Below are 19,546 nucleotides of genomic sequence, written 5' to 3' on the forward strand. Positions count from 1 at the left end.
GGGGTGATCAGATTTGGGTGTGTGTGTTTCTGGGGGTGGGCGGGCGGGGGGGTGGGGGGGGGGGGGGGGGGGGGGGAATATTCAAACCTCCTCTTGAATGAGCAAACACACACACACACACACACACACACACACACACAAACACTCACAAGCACACGCACACACACACACACACACACTGCTGCTCAGAACCCTACCAAACCCCGAACCTGACATAATTCTGACATGAACCCTTCTGGCTTTCATCAGACGCGTCACCTGAAACCCTTTCAGCAGCTGTGGGAAATTCAGAAGTTATGGTCAAATTAATGATTTCCCTTGGAGGCCGACTGACCGGCCGGTGGCTTTCTATTTCTGCCAGGTTTGCACAATAAATAGCAGCCCAGCAACCAGCTAGCAACACACCTGGACAAAAGCGAAAAAAAAAAAAAGGCCTTTGTTCAACACCTGCACCAGTGTCACTGATTTACTCCCAGCCAGTTAAACGCTGGGTGCTTACGGTAAAATACGTCTTTGTTTGCTCGTGGTATTTATTTAGCTCTTTGGAGATACATTTGACCCCTGACCTTTCGGTGCTACCAGGATGTGAAAATGTATCAGTCACTAGAATAACTCTAATAACTCTAAGGTTACTCCAACACCACAAATGAGAGCTATTTCCACTTGGAAACACCGACAGCATTAGAAAATAACTGCACATGTACATCCAGCTTCTGGTGACCAGGTGACTCCCAGACTATGAATGTCTGAAAGGAATCATAGCAGTTTAGAATGATACTGACCCTCAAAGTGAGGCAGTTACAAAACTAATAGACTGACTAATACTGACACCATGTGGCGACTTTTTAAAATGAACTGTGAGTTTATTAACAGTAGACTTTTTTCCCCTCATTTTTCGCTAACATTAGAGGCAGGGGCGCCAAAAGTGGAGCCCGGGGGCCATTTGCGGCCCCTGGACTGATTTTGTGCGGCATCTGAAATTCAAGAATGATACAAACTTATCGCCCTCATGAACAGGCTGTTGATGCAAATTGAGACTTTTTATTATTTTTAATTAAGGCAAAATTATTCTTAAAGTATTTAAATTATCATATAATGGAAATTGTTAGGTACAAAACAAAGTCTTTGTCTATTGATAACTACACTTTTTGCATACTCTTTAATTTTATAGTAGATAAAACCACATCTAACCAATGACTTTTACTATGATGGCAGAGAATAAAGTACATTTTTCAAAAGAATTTGCCAATTCAACGCTTTTATCTTAATGAGGCACTTTTTCAGTTACACGCAAAAGCTAAAAAGAACTTTACACTTTACATCAATCAGTAGGTAATCAGACATTAAGTGTAAGGCACCATTTGACAGAGGAAGAGCTGGGATTGGACCAATAACTACTGTACCCAACAGGCTTTGGATCCACGATGAGCTACATGAAATCAGGGAGAATGAAGGAATCCAGGAATTACAAAGTGGGGGAAGGAACATAAGGCCAATCACCGATCAGCCTGACCTGCTGATTCTGATTTTTGTGGATACTGATTTACATTTAAAAAGTTGTTATGTTGGGTGACAATAGTTAATCATGTGTAACACCTTCTAAAATCAAGGAAATCTGTGTTAATTTATTGGTGCACCCTTCATTTTTACTATGCAGATGATATCTTGGTTATCAGACCAAACCCTGACACATCCCTGCCTCACTTGATGGATATTATTGAGTCATATTTTAAAAGTATCAGGCTGCAGCCACCTAAAAACAGGAAGTATTTAGGAATCCAACTTAGCCAAAATTTGGAGGAAATTGCTAATACAATTTACTCTATGAGGGAAGATTCATATGATTAAAATGATAGTGGCACCTAAATATAACTATTTGTTGATTATTCTGCCAATTATAATCACCCCCACAATCTTTAAACATTTTATATAACTGTTTTATGGCAAGGGAGGAAAAAAGCAAAACTCAAACTGAGTAAACTTTGATCCACTAAGAAAAATGAGGACTCGGCTCATCAGATCCAAGCTGGTGTAGATTATCTTCTGCAATCACTAAGTTGCCTAATAGTGGAAATCCAATAAAATATCAGAATTGTTGGATATTGACAGTGAGTTATGTTTACCAGTTAGTTCAAAGGAGAAATTGTCTGAAAAGGTTGATGCCACCAATCCAGCCTTCATGCACTGTGTTTGAACCAGAGTACATCAAATTATCACACCATCCAAAGAAGTACGCCCCCATGTGGTCACTCTGCCATTTGCACTGGGAAAAGACCAGTATATTTAAAAAATGGAAATCAAGTGGTTTATCTACCATAGGACCATTTAAATCATATGAAGGAAAAAGGAGTGAATAGAAATATGAGGATAAACAACACTTCTGGAAATATCTGAAAATCAGAAAGTGTGAATTCTTAGCCTTATATTAGCTCAGAAAACCCTGTCTCAGATCACTTGAAGCTAACACAAGAACAAAGCATAACTTCCTGTTTTTAGAAATTAACCAAACTGCCAACTAGTGGCAAATTCACAAGTGTTCAGCTGTTGAGGCAAAAAGACCTGGGAATGAGTACAGAACATGAACATGTGGAAAATATGTTACAATGAGTAACACTTCCCTTTGCTACAATAAAGTTGACTATTTTTTTATGTCGAATGGTTCAGAAATAGTAATGCTTAGTTCATTTCTGTATTTTTTGCCCTGAGACTATTTTGATTCGACAATTTCAGTGGTCACTCAGCTGAAGACTTGGTATGGCTATTTAAGTTAATCAATGCTAACTAGTGGTGATCATCTCATTTTTTTGACGTTGACATGTTTTACTCACAACAAAATCTGGTGTTTCAGTTCAGCAGCACATCTTATGTTGTGAGACACACCGTAGAATTAGAGAATTAAAGATGGCTGACAATTTACATTTAGGTTATTCTTATTTCATCCATTATCTTTTGCTTATCAGAGATTGGGTTGCCAAGGTGATACGTCCAAGAGGGAAATCTGGACATCCCGCTCCCCCAGTTTCAAACTCCAGCTCATTCCTGGAGATCTCAAAGTACTCCAGGATCTGAAGGGATGCATACAAAGTTGGGATCTGCCCCGGAGTTCCCGGCTACCCCAGAACCTCCAAAGTGAAGTGCCCTGATCAGAAACACCAACCAACCAACCACATCAGCAGACTCCAAACTCCCAAAATATTCTGCAACTCTAGTAAATAATAACTTGTATTCTCTTGTTGAAAACTGCACCTTGAACATCTCTATGAATGTAGCCGAAGTGTTACTAAACTTTAGTGAAAGCGTACAACCTTTCAGGCTTTGAGAGCAGGTAGAGAGAAGAGCATTGCATTTTGACTCTTTCAGAGAGTAAAGTGTATTTTATACCAAAGTACAGAATTAGCAATATATCCTCCAAATTTTGGCTAAGTTGGATTCCCAAATACTTCATGCCTTTAGGTGCCTACCGAAATTTCATGGCACACTGATGTCATTGGCATGGCTTCAGATTTGTTCCAGCTGATTCTGCAGCCTGAGACTTTTAAAATAGGACTGTAAACTTCACCGCGCTCTCAAGAGGGCAGCAGATTACAGACGGTCTTCAAAGTCTGACCTGGTATATGAAATACTGGTGGGGACTGGGCCTGCTTAATTATAGATAAAGTGTGTTTGCAACCGGAGCAGCCTCACAAATTTACAAAATGCCCAGGATGCCTGGCTTCCCCAGAGCCTGCAGGAAAAGACACTTACTTACCTTTAAGGAAGCAGTTTGGATGGAGCATGTACCAAAAGTGTTCCTGAGCGTTTGGTCAGCAAACATCTGGAAAAAAAAAACAAACAAAAAAACAAAGAAAAGGTTGACAACCTCATCCTGCTAGGTAAATTGTGAGACAAGAGAAGCAGAGAGCAGAAGCAAACAGTCCAGCAGAGGGTAAACAAGACCGTTAGTACATGAGGTGACACTATTTACTTCATCGCCATCTGTCAACCACGGAAAACTGCAGTGGGTGGGAAGAAATCTGCTCTGTGTTCCACTTGCTTCTATTTCTCCATTCCAGCAAAACCAGTTAGAGGACCAGTCAGTCCTGTGGTCAGACAACCGTCTGTGTGCTGAGTGGAGGCAGCTAGAGTCAGCTAACATGAACTGAAAGGTCTAACCCTAACCCTAAAATTTAACACAATTAAAAAAGGAAACTTCTAACATATATTCCTATATATAAACCTTTAATATGAAATAAAACGAGTAAATAAATTAAAGAAAACTTTCTAATGACCCTATTATCTTTTCTTCCTCTGCATAAGATTAGCTTTAAAGAAACAACCCTAAGCAACAGACCAGTCAGAGTTTATCACAGGATCAGGATCTTTCTCAACTACGTCACATTATCTGACTCGAGCAACGTTTACAAAGCTTCCCGCAGGTAAGAATCAAGGTACAATTGCAAAATGTAATTTGTAATAAATTTAATCAAAGTCACTTAACACAGAATTAATATATTTTGTGTTTTCTTTTTTTTTTGGTTTATTGTTATAAACCAAAATGTTTATAACATGTACAGCAGCAGAATGTTACTCCATGTATATTTAAAACTTTAAGTTGCCATTCACATGCCATATGCATTCTATATAATCACAAAGAACACATAGAAAGTTTAATAAGGTTTAGTACGGTGTCAATGGTTTAGCTGTATTACCTGCTGCCTCTTGTCCTTGCTAAGCGGCAGCTCCTTTCCTCCTCTGGTTTAATATTTACCTCAGTAACAACAGAAGGGGCTGTGAGAGTTGAGCGTTTACGGCCACGTGCAGCACATTTAACGCCACACAGCCACCATTTATCTCCAGCTAACACTCTCTGGGGAAATCCAGATAACACCATTTCAGTTTCTGTACATACAACAAACATATTTTTCACATATCAACACCCTTTACAAGACACATTCAATTCATATTCACATAGTTAGATTCCAGTTCAGTCGCTGTCACACAGTGTTTTCAAATTCACCTTAGAATGACAACTGGAAGAAAGAAGTCTGTCAAAGGAAGTATTTTGAATCATGGCTGCAATTATTCGTCCTGAGCAAGCATGGGGGCACAGTGGAAAGAAACAACTCCAGTCCTTCATCAAGGAGAGAAACAGATGAACAAGTAATACAAACTCTGGGATGAAAAGGAGAGTATAATAGGTTCAGTAATAGGTTCAGTAATAGCAGCAGAAGTGCTGCAGCATGCTGAGATCTGGATGAACTGGACGTCACATTATGTGGGAACAAAGCAGGTGCTACAAGTCTGATGGTTATAGTAGCTGACATAGTTACAATTAAAGCAGCAACGGCTTAAGACTCCAAAGCAGCCTGCATAAGCAGAAGAGGAACGTTGATGTCACACAGCAGCGCTATGGTTACAGAGGTAAAAATAGACGCCGCCGTCTAAGGAATTATTTAAAAGCTAATAGGAGCCCACAGCATCGTCCCAATATTAAGTTGAAGGAAGCTAATAAAAAAAAACCCACAACTAATAATCTTCTGTGGAGCATTAATTGCAACGTCTGTAGAGAAGTCTATTTGGATGCGCAGCTGGAACCAAGAGTAGTGGGGTTGCAATGTGTAATTATAACAATTATTTCAGCTGTTGGTTATGACCAGATTTACTGCATCTGGCTTATGCTGGTGAAGAATTGTGATGCATGTCTCATATTAATGACGTAAAAGTTGGATTAAATGCAACATTCAGATTGCAGATACTTTGAAAACTATCAAATATGTATCCAGTTTAGTACAACATATGAAAGTGGTCCAGAGCTGATTTTCTTTGTAGGCGTGTGGAGAAGTTAAAATTTAAATTGGGCTGTTCAGGCTTTCTTGAAAAAATAGGATGGAGCAAAAAAAAAATAAATTGCATTTGGGACACATCTGCCGCCGTAGCCTTTGTGACTCTGAACCAAGCACTAAACTGTTTTAAACACAAGCCGTTAAAATATACTATTACTGTGCCTCTGCATGCAATAACATTAATTTTTTTTTTTTTTTTTTGAAGCTGACAAAACACACCTAGCTTAATAACAACCCACAGAGCAGCTAAATGGAAGATCTCTGAGCCATGGAATATGTCAAAGAAAGGACATGTGAAGATAATTCAATTTACAGTAACAGCTTTACCACAGATGTTCTACAGATGTACACGGCTATAAATATCCTGCAGATGCTACTGTATGTGACAACTCCCACAATGCCACTGAGCACAGACAGACCATGAGTCAAACGGTGTCTGTCACAAACTAGCTGCTGGGAAGAAAATCTAAAACTATCAGCGTCTCATACTAAAAATTAAACATAGCAATAATATCAATGGTACCTAAAAGGTAATACCCAATTTGTCCCACATTCATTGCGAATGTAAATTATTTGTCATGATATATTTTTTTAAACTGAAAGCAGAAGTAAGGTGAACTGATGGGCGGAGCCTCATCAGGCCAATAAGCTGTCATTTCTGTTCTTGTTGGGCTTTAAGCGTTTGCAGTTCAAGCGTTACTGAATTACATATTCACATTTCTCAACAACGGTGCCTGTAAGGCATGAGAAAAAGGCAGTGTGTGGGAGACTGTTAACTAAGTAAACATTAAGAAACCTACTTTCATCTATGGTCCTTCTATGACACCATGGCAGCACTCATATAAGAGTGAAAAGACATTTTAATCATCATCAAAAAAAAAAAAAAAAAATCTTAAGTATGAGAGAAATGAGGCATCCAGCTGCTATTTCTGCATGTGTGCTCAGAGCTCCTTCAGGACACGCCATGCAGGGTTTGGCTATTGAGAGGCCGTGAATGTGACAATCACCTTTGAATTTAAAGTGATTTCAAACTTGTTTTGGAATATAAATACTGTACAAAAAAAAAAAATCGTAATCATAAGTTGTGGCTCGTCCTCGTCTCTTCTGCTGTGTTTCCAAAGCGAATCGCCCGGAGACGTGTGACTGCGTGCGTCACTGACATTTGTTTTAAAGTCTGCTACAGTTAGATCACATTCTATCATTGATTATAGTTGTATTGCTGATAATCCAAGTCTGTTGTTTTTTGATGATGTTTCCTTTTTAGGAGACATGTCATTCAAACATTTTTTAGCCTTTAAATACATTTGTTGTGTAGAAGTCTCTAGAAGTGCAGACAAGTTGAATTTAGTCTCTTCTGTTGCCTTGTAAATGTTTAAATTCTGTTTGGGACACATTTTTCCATCTGTTCAGTTTTCTCTATTCTCTTTTACGCTTTTTGAACTACAATGTCACTAAACAAAGTCAATAGCATTCAGCCAGCCAATTTCCCGAATCCACTCATGTTATTTTTCACAGTAGGTTTGTAGTCCAACTTCAAGGATGTGGAAGCTACAAGTGGATAAGTAAAAATCCTCAGCTGTTGGATGTATTAGTTCATTACTAAGTTCTCCAGAATGAGAATCTCTTCGAAGTGCCTGGATAAATGTTATTTTCAGTGGGGACAGTCCACTTTGTTTCTTTGAAGCACTTCAAAGATGAACGCTTCAGCGACCTCCACCAGTAGCAAGAGGGATTTGCCAAAAGACTTTGACTGAGGCGTCAGCTCCTCCTGACTGTGGAAACGACAGACACAGCAGAGCGGTAAACTGCTAATAACGCTGCTAAAATGACAACAAACTTTATTTTAGACATAAATGTGCTGACATGACATCTTGACTATTGTTTTACTAGGAGTAGCATCGTCCCTTCTGCTTAGGTTAGCACTGTGCGCTACCTATTAGTTCCCTGAGGACGTAACCATACTCCATATTTTCAATAGTATTATTACATAAAAAAGTTTGCTTTGTTTTTGCCGGTTTTGCCATGGGGAGAGCACATGATCCAAATGCATTCAGTGACATTCTTAGCTTTAGCGTGAGCTAACTCGTTAACTGCGTTTGAGGCCTTGTTTACAATACGTCTTCGTTCATATTATGTATCATATTATATTCATTTTTCTGGCTTGTACATCTAAAAAGTATTAAGTTTTTGACATCTTTTAATCAATTTGGGAATACAACCTTTCTGCACTATCAAACTACAAAGATGGCCAGATATGGTGGAGTGGAACGCTCTGCAACCCGAAGTGGAATTTAAAGAAACGGCACCAAAACAAGTTGCTCTCAGATGAAGAACAGAGGTAAATGTTTCATATTTGTGTCCTTTGGGGTCACAAATATGAAGAATTCAGACCAAAGCATTGCAGTTCCACTTCACAAAGACCACAACTGAATAGTTTAAATGTCAAAAGGCAGGATTTCAAAGCATGATATGTTCACTTTAAAATGCATATCAAGTACAAAGAATGTTTTCAGTGGCTTTCCTTATAGCTGTTAAGTTGTAATCACTGAAAAGAACTGGGATCAAAGGCAGCATCTGTCTGATTTCACAGCTTTTTTGAATCGCATTCTGGATTCTATTGCTGCGGGCGCATTTTGCTGAACACGAATCAGTGAAGCTGCACAAATGAAGTTGCATTAGCAAACAAATAAAATAAAAAAACTTTCTGGAAAATTCATTGTCAAGGAAAAAACATTCTGGAACAGAAAAAGATTAAACACACCAAAAACCTTGTGAATTACTGCGTCGAGGCTGAAAATGCCTTTATTTAAGACAGTAGTGTCCAAACAAGAGAGTTAGAATTGTCCAATCTCCTGGGGGCATGAACATTCATTTTTGTCAAATAAAAATGTACAAACTACGTTGTGACTTTTTCCATTTTTGGACTTTATTTTTCAATAAACTAAAAACATAGGATTTTGTTAAGAATTTTTTTAAAAATGTATCTTTAAATCAATATAGATCCCAAACATAAAAAAGGTCTGCCGTGACTGTGTCATTATAACACAGGTCTACAGTCTCTAAAAATGTTGAAAGTGACTGTTTACCTTTTTGGGCCAGAATATTTTTATTTTAGCCTCAAGCTAAGAGGTTTTGTGGGTCAAGCCTGAATAAAAGTTGTTGGATGCTTGTGGTTCCTTATAATACAAATTTCCAATAAATGCAATAAATGAGAAAAAAAATTGAGTTGTACATAATATTATTTTATTTTAAGGTTGATTTTCTCCAATCTAAAATTGCAATCAGGAGGCCACAGAAAATTATTCAGTGGGCCACAAATGGTCCCTAAGCCGCACTTTAGACACTACTGATTTAAGAAGATCTTACACTTGGAAAAAACATCAATTTGGGATTTTTTAAAAATTGATATGTTTTACTTGGCTGAAATCTAATTAAAAAAAAACTGGCACCATAGTTGCATGGCACACAAAAGAGTTTCAGTTGAAATATTAAAGGATCAGTGAAGGGAGGCGAACAGAGCCCACCGTGAACGCTCCCCTCGCCGGTTGCTAAGCAGTTAATGCATTCTGCACTCACCAGCCTTCTCACATATGACACACTCTCTTCACAGAGAGGTTGCAACACCTTCATCCCTGCCACATGCGTTATTGAGGAGATTCACACGTGCATCAAAGCAAGGGGAGGGGAGCAGCTTCTTTGTTTTTTTTGTTTTTTTTGTTTTTTTGGGAGGTTTTTTGATAATACTCTGGACCTGCAGAGGTGGAGAGGCTGACTAGAAACATTCTCTGAAGGTCTTTGTGACCAGAGCAGTGACGCATGGAGGAGCTCCCCAGAGGCCGAGCGAGGAATTTGAGTCGAGGGACAGACAGAAGGAGGAGGGCTGGGGGCGGGGGGGTGAGTTAAACCATGCTAAGGTCTGCACCAGTGGTAACCCAGGCAACGTGGACGAATCCACTTTAACACCAACAGGCCAGTCGAGCAAAGTCGCACCAGACTGCCAGAAAACGGATCCCAGTGAAAAACATCAGACCCAAACTTAAGAGTCACACACACACACACACACACACACACACACACACACACACACACACACACACACACACACACACACACATCTGCTCGTTTACAGAAAACACACCCACTGCGTAATCCTGCTGACCAACAGCCCCTCCCACATAACTCGGTCTCAGTGTGTCACGCTCTAAACAACCCTCCCTTTTGTTGTTTGCAGTAAACATCAGAGCTGCTTGTTGGGGGGGAAAACAGGATTACACTCTGACCCGATGCTGTGGGAACGGCTGCCCTCCACTCTGTGGGCTGATCCTGGAGATTCTGCTGGGAAATAAACTGATAAAGTAACACCTGTGGAGTCTGGCAGTCAACAACCAGGCCTACGCACTGCAAAGTTTGCTCATGATGACCACACATTCTTGGGCCATGTTTGCGTTGATAGGACGGCGATAGGGGTTGGGCAATATGGACTTGAAGTTTTATCACGATATTTTGGGGTAAAAACGATAAAAGTGACAATAAAAACATTGTTTTTTTCCTTTTCAGATAATTGTATGACTGTGACTGCATCATGGCCCCACAAACACAAATAGTGTTCGTAGAAAATATTCCCATTTGTAACAAGCTTCTTTAGAATTGATTCTGAACCATAATCAATAAAACATGAATTAACATTGTGATGTGTAATGATGGCACTTGACAAAATGTAATGTTTCAATAGTTCACTTTGTTTCTATGACTTTACGATGTAAAGCACTTTGAAATGCCTTGTTCCTGCAATGTGCTATACAAAGAAACTTTACTTTACATGATTGCGATTTGTATCCCTAAACTGCATAACAGTAGCTGCACTGAATCATATTTTCAAATGTTTTGATATTTATTGATACTCTCATTGAACAAAGAGTGGAGAAAGTAAGAAAACTAATAACCCCATCAACATGGAGGATTTTATTTTTGGAGGATTTTAAACATCATTCATTGGAAGTTAGAGTAAAGATGACACATTAAAAATTGTTCTCATGATGAGAAATTTATCATGATAAATGATAGATGACACAGTAACTCCCCAAACCTAAATGGCAGCATAATAAAATAAGGACTATACTGCATTTGGACAAATCAAGTAATAACTGTTACAGTTTTTCTCAGTCGCTTTGGTGCATTTCTCAAAGCAATTCATACAAACAGCAAAACAGGTTTACCTGCAAAAAGCCAGTCTCTTTCACAAAATCCTTAGTTCATCTCGCAAAAGTAAATTTCAAAAGTCATTGTTTCATTTTGTAGGGAAAAGACAGTCAAACTGATTAGTCATGCTGTCAATACGGCAGTGTACTATGAAGGTGTGTTCTGATGTAAACTATGGATGGAGTTTTGGTGGATGACAAGTGTTGTAAATTGTAATTATGGGAGATCAATGGCAAGAGACTGGACAAGATTCACATTGACATTTTTACTGCATATTGTTGACGGTGTATGTCATTGTGATTCAAAAAGGAAAAGACAGAACTGCAGAGCACAGAGAATGAAACAGTAGAAATGGGAACATAAGACCTCCCCCTGAAGAACGCTCTGCATGCAGCCTTCCAAAGCAAAACTAGAAAAGCATCCCAAGAACGTCAGACCAAAGGGTCAAACTAGGGGCTTTGGAGGTAGCACTTACTGTGAAATTGTGATATGTAATTAAACTGATTTGAACTGAATCCTGGAACACTTATCACTTTTATCATTCTCTAAAGGTTTCACTTTACTCAGTTACTTTTATTTCCAAATGTTTCAGGGAGAAGAATGCTTCCATTATCATCTCTTGTTTATATAGAAAGGCCGTTCTAATGTGATTTTTTCCAGTCTGATCTTCTTCAATCAATTCACTGAATATGTTTAGAAGAGAGGAGGAACAAAAATTGGTGCAAAATCCCCCCATCTGCTGGACTTTACAACCCTGGATGAGCCTGCATGCATTTAATGGTATCTGCTTTGTGAATCTGGTGCAAAAACAAAGAAAGCAGCTTCAGTTGCAAAAAAAGAAAAAAAAATTGGTTCATTACAGGACTGTCTTCCCCACAGTTATTATGATGTCAGGTTTCCATAAGTTTCTAGATTTGTCTTGTCATTTGAGCACTTTGTCGAGCCACTGATAGAGAAGTGAGTGTCTCTCTGAGTAGTGAAGGCAAAACAATCAGGGGGAAGAATGGGCTTTACCAGGTCAATATTTCAGAGACTTTGCACCAGGATACTCTAAACTGAACAACAGTCACCGTTCTACATTTATTCTTAAATATCTCATTGGTATTTGGAGCAACAGCACAAAACACGCCTCTTTGGCTCTAACTATTACTATTACATAGTTTTTGTAAATATGCTTCAGGTTTGATACCGTTGACCACCCTAAAGAGTTGTGAAGCTACTGACTTCTCATCAAACACATCTACGTAATATTTCAATGGTTCGCTTGTAAATCCATAGAAAACCCCCCTTATACTCCCCAGGCACCGTTCTGCCTCTTATTAACAGAATGTCTGCCTTCGCTGGGTTAGGGGAAAAAACATTATCATTCTTTGTGCTGCTGATACTCACCTGTGGTCTGTTTTGATGCGAAATTTAGGGATTTTTAAACTCCAACCATGAAATATTCCAAGGTGGTCTCCTTCCCGTCCGCCTGAAAACTTTCCCTGTGACTAAAACACATTCAGTTGTGTCGGAGGAAAGCAGGCAGACGGTGGGCGCAGGCGGGCTTCAGCCGCTGGCCGCTTCTGCTGAGCTGTGGGCTGGGCTGCACGCTGCCGGAGCGTACAACACTGCCCCCTGCTGGTAGCTCCGTCCGATTGCGAAGGAACTAAACAGGATCTACAATCCATAAAACCTTATAAAGTGGAAGTAGGCCATTTATCAATGGCATGAAGACAGTGTCTTCATTATTAGAAATTTAAGGACGATTATGGGCATCTTCTCTTAAATGTTCTTATGGAATATAATGACAGGTAACATTTAATTACATAGATTACAGATTATCCCAGGATCTTTTCATGGTTCCCCTGGGTTTACCTCCATTCATTGTAACACAAACTCTGGTACCATCTTTTTATTTATTTCATAAACTTCATCACTAATGAAACACATTACTGTATATAGACTGATTCTGCACAGACTGTTTTCCAACATTTATTTCTGGTAAATCTGATTTCCAGCTAACAGCTAACATTAATCATTCATTCATTCAAGATTAGAATACTTATCAGATCAATACAAAGAAAAGTTTTAACACAGAAATGCATCTTCAATGAAAGCTATATAGTATTTTTCTTAAATGTTTCCAAAAAGTTTATTTTTTTAAAATGTGGAAAAATGAGCCTCATATGTCCATATATTCTAATTATCATATATGACTGTAAAAAGGATTTTTTTATAGCTTTCTTTCTATAATTACCATAGTTACCATGGGCCTCTGGACTGCCTCTCTGGTGAATATTTTGTTCCTTGATCTTCAAGATACTGTTTCAAATTTTTGTTAAAATAAATCTTTATTGTCTTTACTATGCATAAATTACAATTGTGCTTCACTTCATGTTATGAACGTTGCTATGATAATGTAGACTTCTGGGAAACAAAAAAAAAAAACGGTATTCTGAGAAATAAGTATTTTTTTATGAATGTATGGAAGCAGATTAGGGCCAATGAAAAGAAAATAGTTGTTTTTTTCTCCCTCATTGGCCCTAATACTTTTCTGTACATTTAGAGTGGGAACAAAACACACATTTTAACAACCTGATGTCCTATTTCTGCTTAAATGAAAGGCTCGGCTTTTTACTTGGGGGAAGGCAGGGGGGAAAACATTGTCTCCCATTTTTTGGTTCTCAAATCAGATTCGCCACATCTGTCATTAAAGGGAAGAGAACAGCAGTGTGTATAAAAAAACGATGCCTTTATTGCTGAAAGAATACAACTTTGTAATAAACTCAAGTGAATGTGTATCACAACATTGTTTTCTTGTCTTTACAGTTAGAATTGACCAAAGTCACAATGCTAGATACTGCACCCAAAGAGAAGTAACAAAATTCAGCCTGGATATGAAAGCATCTTACAAAGTTAGACGTTAATATTCCTCAACATCGTTTACACTGATCTGGAGTCAGCAAAGGGAATCACAGTCGTGCCTACACCTTTAAAAACAAACTCTGGGCTTCTTAGACTGTCTATCTTTGGTTCTAGGAGACAAAAATATTCTCTCTCAAAGGTGTAGCTAATCAGCAATACTGTGGTGGTTCAATGAAGAACAAAAATGACACAAAAATATTCAAGAAAAAAGGAGCTAAAAATTAAACAAAACTTCCATTTATTTCTTTACATAAGAAATTTATATTCACAACCCCTCAAACAATCCACTGTTGAACAAATATACCAAAGAGGCGGGGGGAAGAAAATTCCTTCTTGGGAACAAAAATGACCATCAAATATTTAATAAAGAGGAAGAAGATGCTGGAATCATTCACAAGTAGTTTATCTAAACCACCGAATGTCACTGACTCACAAGTCATCTGGTGCAGCACTAGAGGGCGCCAAACTAACAACGGAGAGACCTCCAGCTGTGTGTATACAGCGTGTTCAGAACATATCCACAAACCTACACAACAGAAAATTAAAGGTCGTTTAAACAGAAGCAACTAAAACCGGGAAGGGTGGGTTTGAAGTCATTTTCATAAACATCAACAGTTCTTTCTATTGGTTTTCAGGTACTGGTGTCTGGAGAGGGGGTCTGTCTTTAAATCCCCCCTTTCATCTGTTCCTGTTCGTTCCCAATGTGAGTTTTCCAGTGTTCAAAGAAGTCCTGCATCTCCGTTGACGACCGCTCTGGGAGCCGTGTGTGTCCTCTACGCCGTCCTGGGACAGAACATGGACAGGTCAAAAAGCGACCTGGGATCACATGTCGTCCTCGTCGTCTTCGTCCTGGGACGAGCTGGCCTGCTGTGTCACGCTGGCAGACGCCGCGGCCATCTGCGCCTGCTGAGCAGCCTGTTGCATCTGCAGCCACTCCTGCTGGGCCAGCTCCGCCTGCTGCTGCCGAGCCTGCAGGGGGCGACACGGAGACAGAGATCATGTGAAGGCAGGAAAACCACTTCATAATTTAGTTCAAAAATGTATTTATCCCAAAGTGAAATGTTGTCATAACTCATATCGTCCAAGCTTCTTCAAAAAGCCGTTGTGGATGTTGATGGGGTGAGCAGGAAGGATCACTAGTAGCAGTCAGTCTCACAACGAATCCAAAGATGCCTCCGACTGAAGATTGCTGCTGTATTTCTCATGACTGTCATGACATGCTAACCGATCCATTTCTGAGTGATATTACACAGTAGGGCTGTTGTAGACGATTATTTTAGTAATATGTTGACTATTCTTATCAGTAATTGAATAGCTACATGAGCTAGTAAAAGAAATATATGAAAGAGAAAATGCTTGTAAAAGACAATGCAGATCTTTTGTTCCCCTTCTTTCCATCCCTCGATCGTCTTCTCCATAGCTGCTACTAGCGCCTAGCATTGGTCAACAGCTCATTGGCTGAAATGAGAGCGTTGCTAAACACAGAATAGCCATCCGGCCGGAACACAGTGCGCTGGATAGTAAAACAGTTCATCGAAGAATCGAGGAAGAAAATTTACCTCATGAAATTTTAATCATCGACGTCCTCAGATCATTCCATTACTTTTTACTGTAACATATCCAGAATTTTCCTTGTTCAGCAGATCAAATTAGTTTTTTTCCCTAACACATAAAATTAGGAACTTCTGCCATTTTGCCATGTCAACAGAAACAGCAACAAAACATGTTCAGTGAAGACTAGAGGTGTGCTTTGTTGCATAAAAGCAGACAACTTTGTAATTCCTTCATTTTCTTTAGGATTCAAAATTACTATTTATCTCAAATAACTTGCATAACACTTTTTGTTTAAGGTCTTATAGTCCTTTAAGGACAAAACAAAACATCCAAAACTAAAAGTGGTAGGAGAAACCGTAAGAAAACTAGAAAGACACTGCAGCAGAGGAGGTATGCTGCTAAAGGACGGCTACGTTCACACAGCAGGGCTTTAAACTCAAATATGAATTTTTGCATGGCTGTTCATACAAATAATTAAATATCAGACCCCTGTGTGAACAGTTTATGACATCAAAGCGAGCTGCATGTTAAAAAGAAATGTAGCCGTCACACAGCAGTGCTCTGTTTATGGAAGCAAAAACGGACGCCACCATCTGTGGATCAAATTTTAAAGCTATTCAGCAACGACAATATTGTCAAAAATTATAACATGAACGAAGCTGATGAAAAGAAAGCACAGCTAAAAGCGACGACCTTGACTGCAGCTTCAGTAGAGGAATCCGTTTGTGTGTGTGGTCAGAAATAAGAATGGTGAGACTCAGATGTGATGCTTCACTGAGACTTCTTTTGAAATTTCAGAACTATTATTTTGAGCCACTGATTACCTCCGGATTTACGCCATGTATTTTCTTCTGGTTCAGAATTATGATGGCGAAAGCAACGTGACCTCTCAGACTACGAAAACCATCAGATACGTATTCCAATTAATACCACACAGGGAAGTGGCACAAAGGATTTTTTTGAAAGGTGAAGAGATCAGAATTGGGCCGTTCAGACTGCTGTGAAAAAGCTGAATATGATACAAATGATCAAATTTTTTTAAAAGTATGATTTGTTCCGCATTCACCTGCTGTGTGAATAAGTATGTTTCTGAGCAAATCTGACTCCACTTACACCTGTCTTTTGGAGCACGTGTTTTTATCAGAACATGGCTGTGTGACAGATAAACAAAAGGGAAAGAGGGAGCATCTTCAAAATAATAATAAAAAAAAAGGTTGTCACAGGATTAAAACATAATCTACATACTCTAAGAATAACATCACTTCCTGACTGTGATGCAAACTGAGGTAGACTTCTCCATCCTGGCTCATTGTTAAAAAGGACATCATCCTGCTTTCCACAACACGAACTTATGCAAATAACCCACACCACCAGTAGGTGTGATGCGCTTTTTTTTTTTTTTTTTTTACCTTTGCAAATAACTCCTGCTGCTGCCTAAGCAGCTCCTCCTCGGGGATGCCCAGGTTCTCCAGTCGGGAGCTGGCCTTCCTCCTCTTCAGAGCCACAGTTTTGCACTCCTGGAGGACGTCTTTCACCTCCGTTATATACGATGCGAAACCGAGGCTCTCTAGCGCTGCGGTGCGAAAACGAGAGGAGAAAGTGCAGCGATTACTTTCAGTGGTTTCAACCCTGAACAGACAGCTCCACGCCCCCTCACAGACTCTAATCCCTAATGTGTGAATCTAGGAGAGCTCTCACCGTTGATGACATGTTCTGGAGAGATGGTCTTCTTGTCTGACTTGTTGCATATTTCATTGGCTTCGGAGGAGATGAGGTGGATGAACTCCGTGCAGCAGTTCACCACCAGCTCGCGAGCGTCGTTGGCCACTCTTACGTTAGGAAGAGTCTCTTTGATCATCTTGTTGATTGCCGCTCTGGGGATTGTGAGGTCGTCGTCGTTGCCAGAGGAAGAAGCCATCGTGGCCCAGATATTTGTTTTCCTCCCAAATATGTAATAAAAAAAACCCAGAAAAAAAATAAACTCTTCTTGAAAGTGCGGGCTAGATCTTGCCCAACTAATTTCCTTCGTGAGTCAAATGAAGCCGACCAGGTTGACTGAACGTCAGTACGAACACAAACGTCATGAGGCGAGACGTTTCCTCTAAGTTAGCTATCCAAACACACAACCCCCGCCTGGTTTGCGCGCTTTAAAACAGTGGACCGGCTCTGTTAACTTACATTAAATAAAACAAGGGTCTATTAAGCGACACCCTCCGACATACATAACGAAAAGACAGCACTACAGGAAAAAAAAAGCTTAACTAGCCAGCTACTAAGCTAGCTAGCAGCGGTGGTCCCAGCACGGAACAGAAATGAAAGCGGCACAGAGCATGGCTAAAGCTAGGCTAACAATGAGCTCCGAGCGGAGGCGGCTTTGTAAGCAGCCCTTACGAGAATGACGGCAGGAACAAATTCCTCACAGCACAGCAAGTTACTTTGCATCATCAAAATAACCGAGCAATGTAAATAGGATTAAAGGTTCTAAATATTTATTTAGGATAGTGTATTCTGGGTAACATTAGCCTAATTTTGTCCGGATACAACGTCAAATAAATTACCGGAAGTACAGCTTTCCTGTCATGGTTTTTTGAAGTAGGACAGCTGTTGCATACTGCCACCTTCCGGGCAAATGGAAGATAACATAATTTTTTATTTACTTTTATTTACTATACTTTAATGTATGACAGAGAAGCTCCAATACAACATGAAAGAAATTCATTTCAATATTATGTATGACGGTTATCCATGTAGTGACATTTTTCAACATAAATTTAATATAAATGCCTATTCTTGTGTGTTTTGTGACTCAAATATAATAAATTTTTCATAAATGTCTTCTTTTTTTTTGAAGGATTTCCAGGATTGGGTGTAGTAAAATATTACTTTATTTAAGTTTAATCAACTGAAACATGGAGTTAAATTAATTTAATTTCCGTTGTGCTTTCTTGTACAATGGCAAGAACGCAATTCTAATTATAAACCTGAATTGTTGCAAAATACTATAAGATGTTTCATATGACCGAAATTAACAATAATCAGGTTTTTAAGCAGCATTTAAGCGACACTTGAACATATTGCAGTAAAGTCTATAGTCTTGTTTAAACATGAAATCTTCTGGCAGGAAACTGCTTTTCAAAATATGTATGATCTTGGTTGAGAAAATTCAGATGCAGTTATGCTAGGTGGACAGAGGGTGGCAGTGAATGCGAAGAAACGCCATAATCTACTGATGTGGTCGGCGCGCAAAGTACACAATCTACACAAATTATCTCTGTAAATTAGAATTTCATCAAGAAGTGCATTTATTTCAGTAATTCATTTGAAAAAAGGAAACTTCTGTATTTTAGATCCATAGCAGTGCTTGTTTCTGTTCTGATATTTAAATGTTCTGATATTTAATGACCTACAAAATTATTGAGAAGACCAGCAGTCAACACACTCACCGTAGGAAAGTCACAAAAACTCCTGGCTAAAGCAGATGGCTACTCACAGACAGCTGTATCCAAGAATATGGGTGGAAAGTTTAGTTGAAGTAAAAGCTGTGGTAGAATGTAGGATGTCCAAGCAACAGGAATAATCACAGCTGAAGCAAAGATTTTTCAAGAATTTGGGGGATATTCACAAGACATCAGCTGTGATTGGAGTCAGAGCTTCAAGAGCTATTCAGCCATACGTTAATGTTATGAAATTAACTGGATTATTACAGCCCATCCATTTACTGAAAAAAAACAGTAGAACCAAAATGTTCTGCTGGATTCATATCAATAAAGATTATCTTTATCAAACACAGTATTTCTGTGTAACAGCTTTGTTTAGACTTTGAAATATTTTCACTCAATGGCATAAAGATTACTGTAAAACTAATTTAATTTAACATGACTGTGTCTCAAAGGTCCTGTAAACAGTTAGGCCAGCTCAGTGATTCTTCTGTATTATATTCTGTATATTGTATTCTGTAGTGTAGAAAAATCCAGAGACACACTTTTTCAGAAATTAATTTATTGCTTTACAAATTTATGATATTTTAGTTTACTTTTCCATTTGAAATGTCATTTCACTACAGC

At 39.0% G+C, this 19,546-nt stretch overlaps 2 protein-coding genes across 4 annotated transcripts in view; both read right to left on the reverse strand.

Annotated features, from left to right (window-relative positions):
- The window catches only part of gng12b (guanine nucleotide binding protein (G protein), gamma 12b), a 40,413-nt gene extending 27,797 nt beyond the window's left edge, over positions 1 to 12,616 (reverse strand). Inside the window, exons 1-3 of one of the 3 annotated variants that reach the window (XM_015056598.1) lie at positions 12,411 to 12,615; positions 4,689 to 4,846; positions 3,749 to 3,814 (exon numbers count right to left, since the gene is read on the reverse strand). The gene's annotated coding sequence lies outside the window, so the exon portion shown is untranslated. Of the gene's footprint in view, positions 1 to 3,748; positions 3,815 to 4,688; positions 4,847 to 12,410 lie in introns of all 3 variants that reach the window. The other 2 variants (XM_015056597.1, XM_015056599.1) reach the window with 2 other exon arrangements.
- Positions 12,617 to 13,736: 1,120 nt separating this feature from the next.
- Positions 13,737 to 18,049, reverse strand: dr1 (down-regulator of transcription 1). The gene is made up of 3 exons (XM_015056602.1): positions 17,181 to 18,049; positions 16,892 to 17,055; positions 13,737 to 14,897 (listed from the first exon to the last, which is right to left on the reverse strand). The coding sequence occupies exons 1-3, from the start codon at positions 17,398 to 17,400 to the stop codon at positions 14,751 to 14,753; spliced, it is 531 nt and encodes a 176-aa protein (XP_014912088.1). The 5' UTR covers positions 17,401 to 18,049; the 3' UTR covers positions 13,737 to 14,750.
- Between the last annotated feature and the right edge of the window lie 1,497 nt (positions 18,050 to 19,546).

Source organism: Poecilia latipinna, unplaced genomic scaffold (genome assembly GCF_001443285.1).
Source record: "Poecilia latipinna isolate Pla-1442-1.1 unplaced genomic scaffold, P_latipinna-1.0 Scaffold1394, whole genome shotgun sequence".
In the NCBI taxonomy this organism is placed as follows: Eukaryota; Metazoa; Chordata; class Actinopteri; order Cyprinodontiformes; family Poeciliidae; genus Poecilia; species Poecilia latipinna.

Bases quoted from the DNA above. Each gene is read 5' to 3' on its own strand.
- dr1 (XM_015056602.1), bottom strand. From the start codon at position 17,400: ATGGCTTCTTCCTCTGGCAACGACGACGACCTCACAATCCCCAGAGCG. The intron at 17,056-17,180 runs GTGAGAGCTCTC...TTCGCACCGCAG, and splicing joins TCCAGAACATGTCATCAACG to CGCTAGAGAGCCTCGGTTTC. The intron at 14,898-16,891 runs GTAAAAAAAAAA...CGCCCCCTGCAG, and splicing joins AGCAGGAGTTATTTGCAAAG to GCTCGGCAGCAGCAGGCGGA.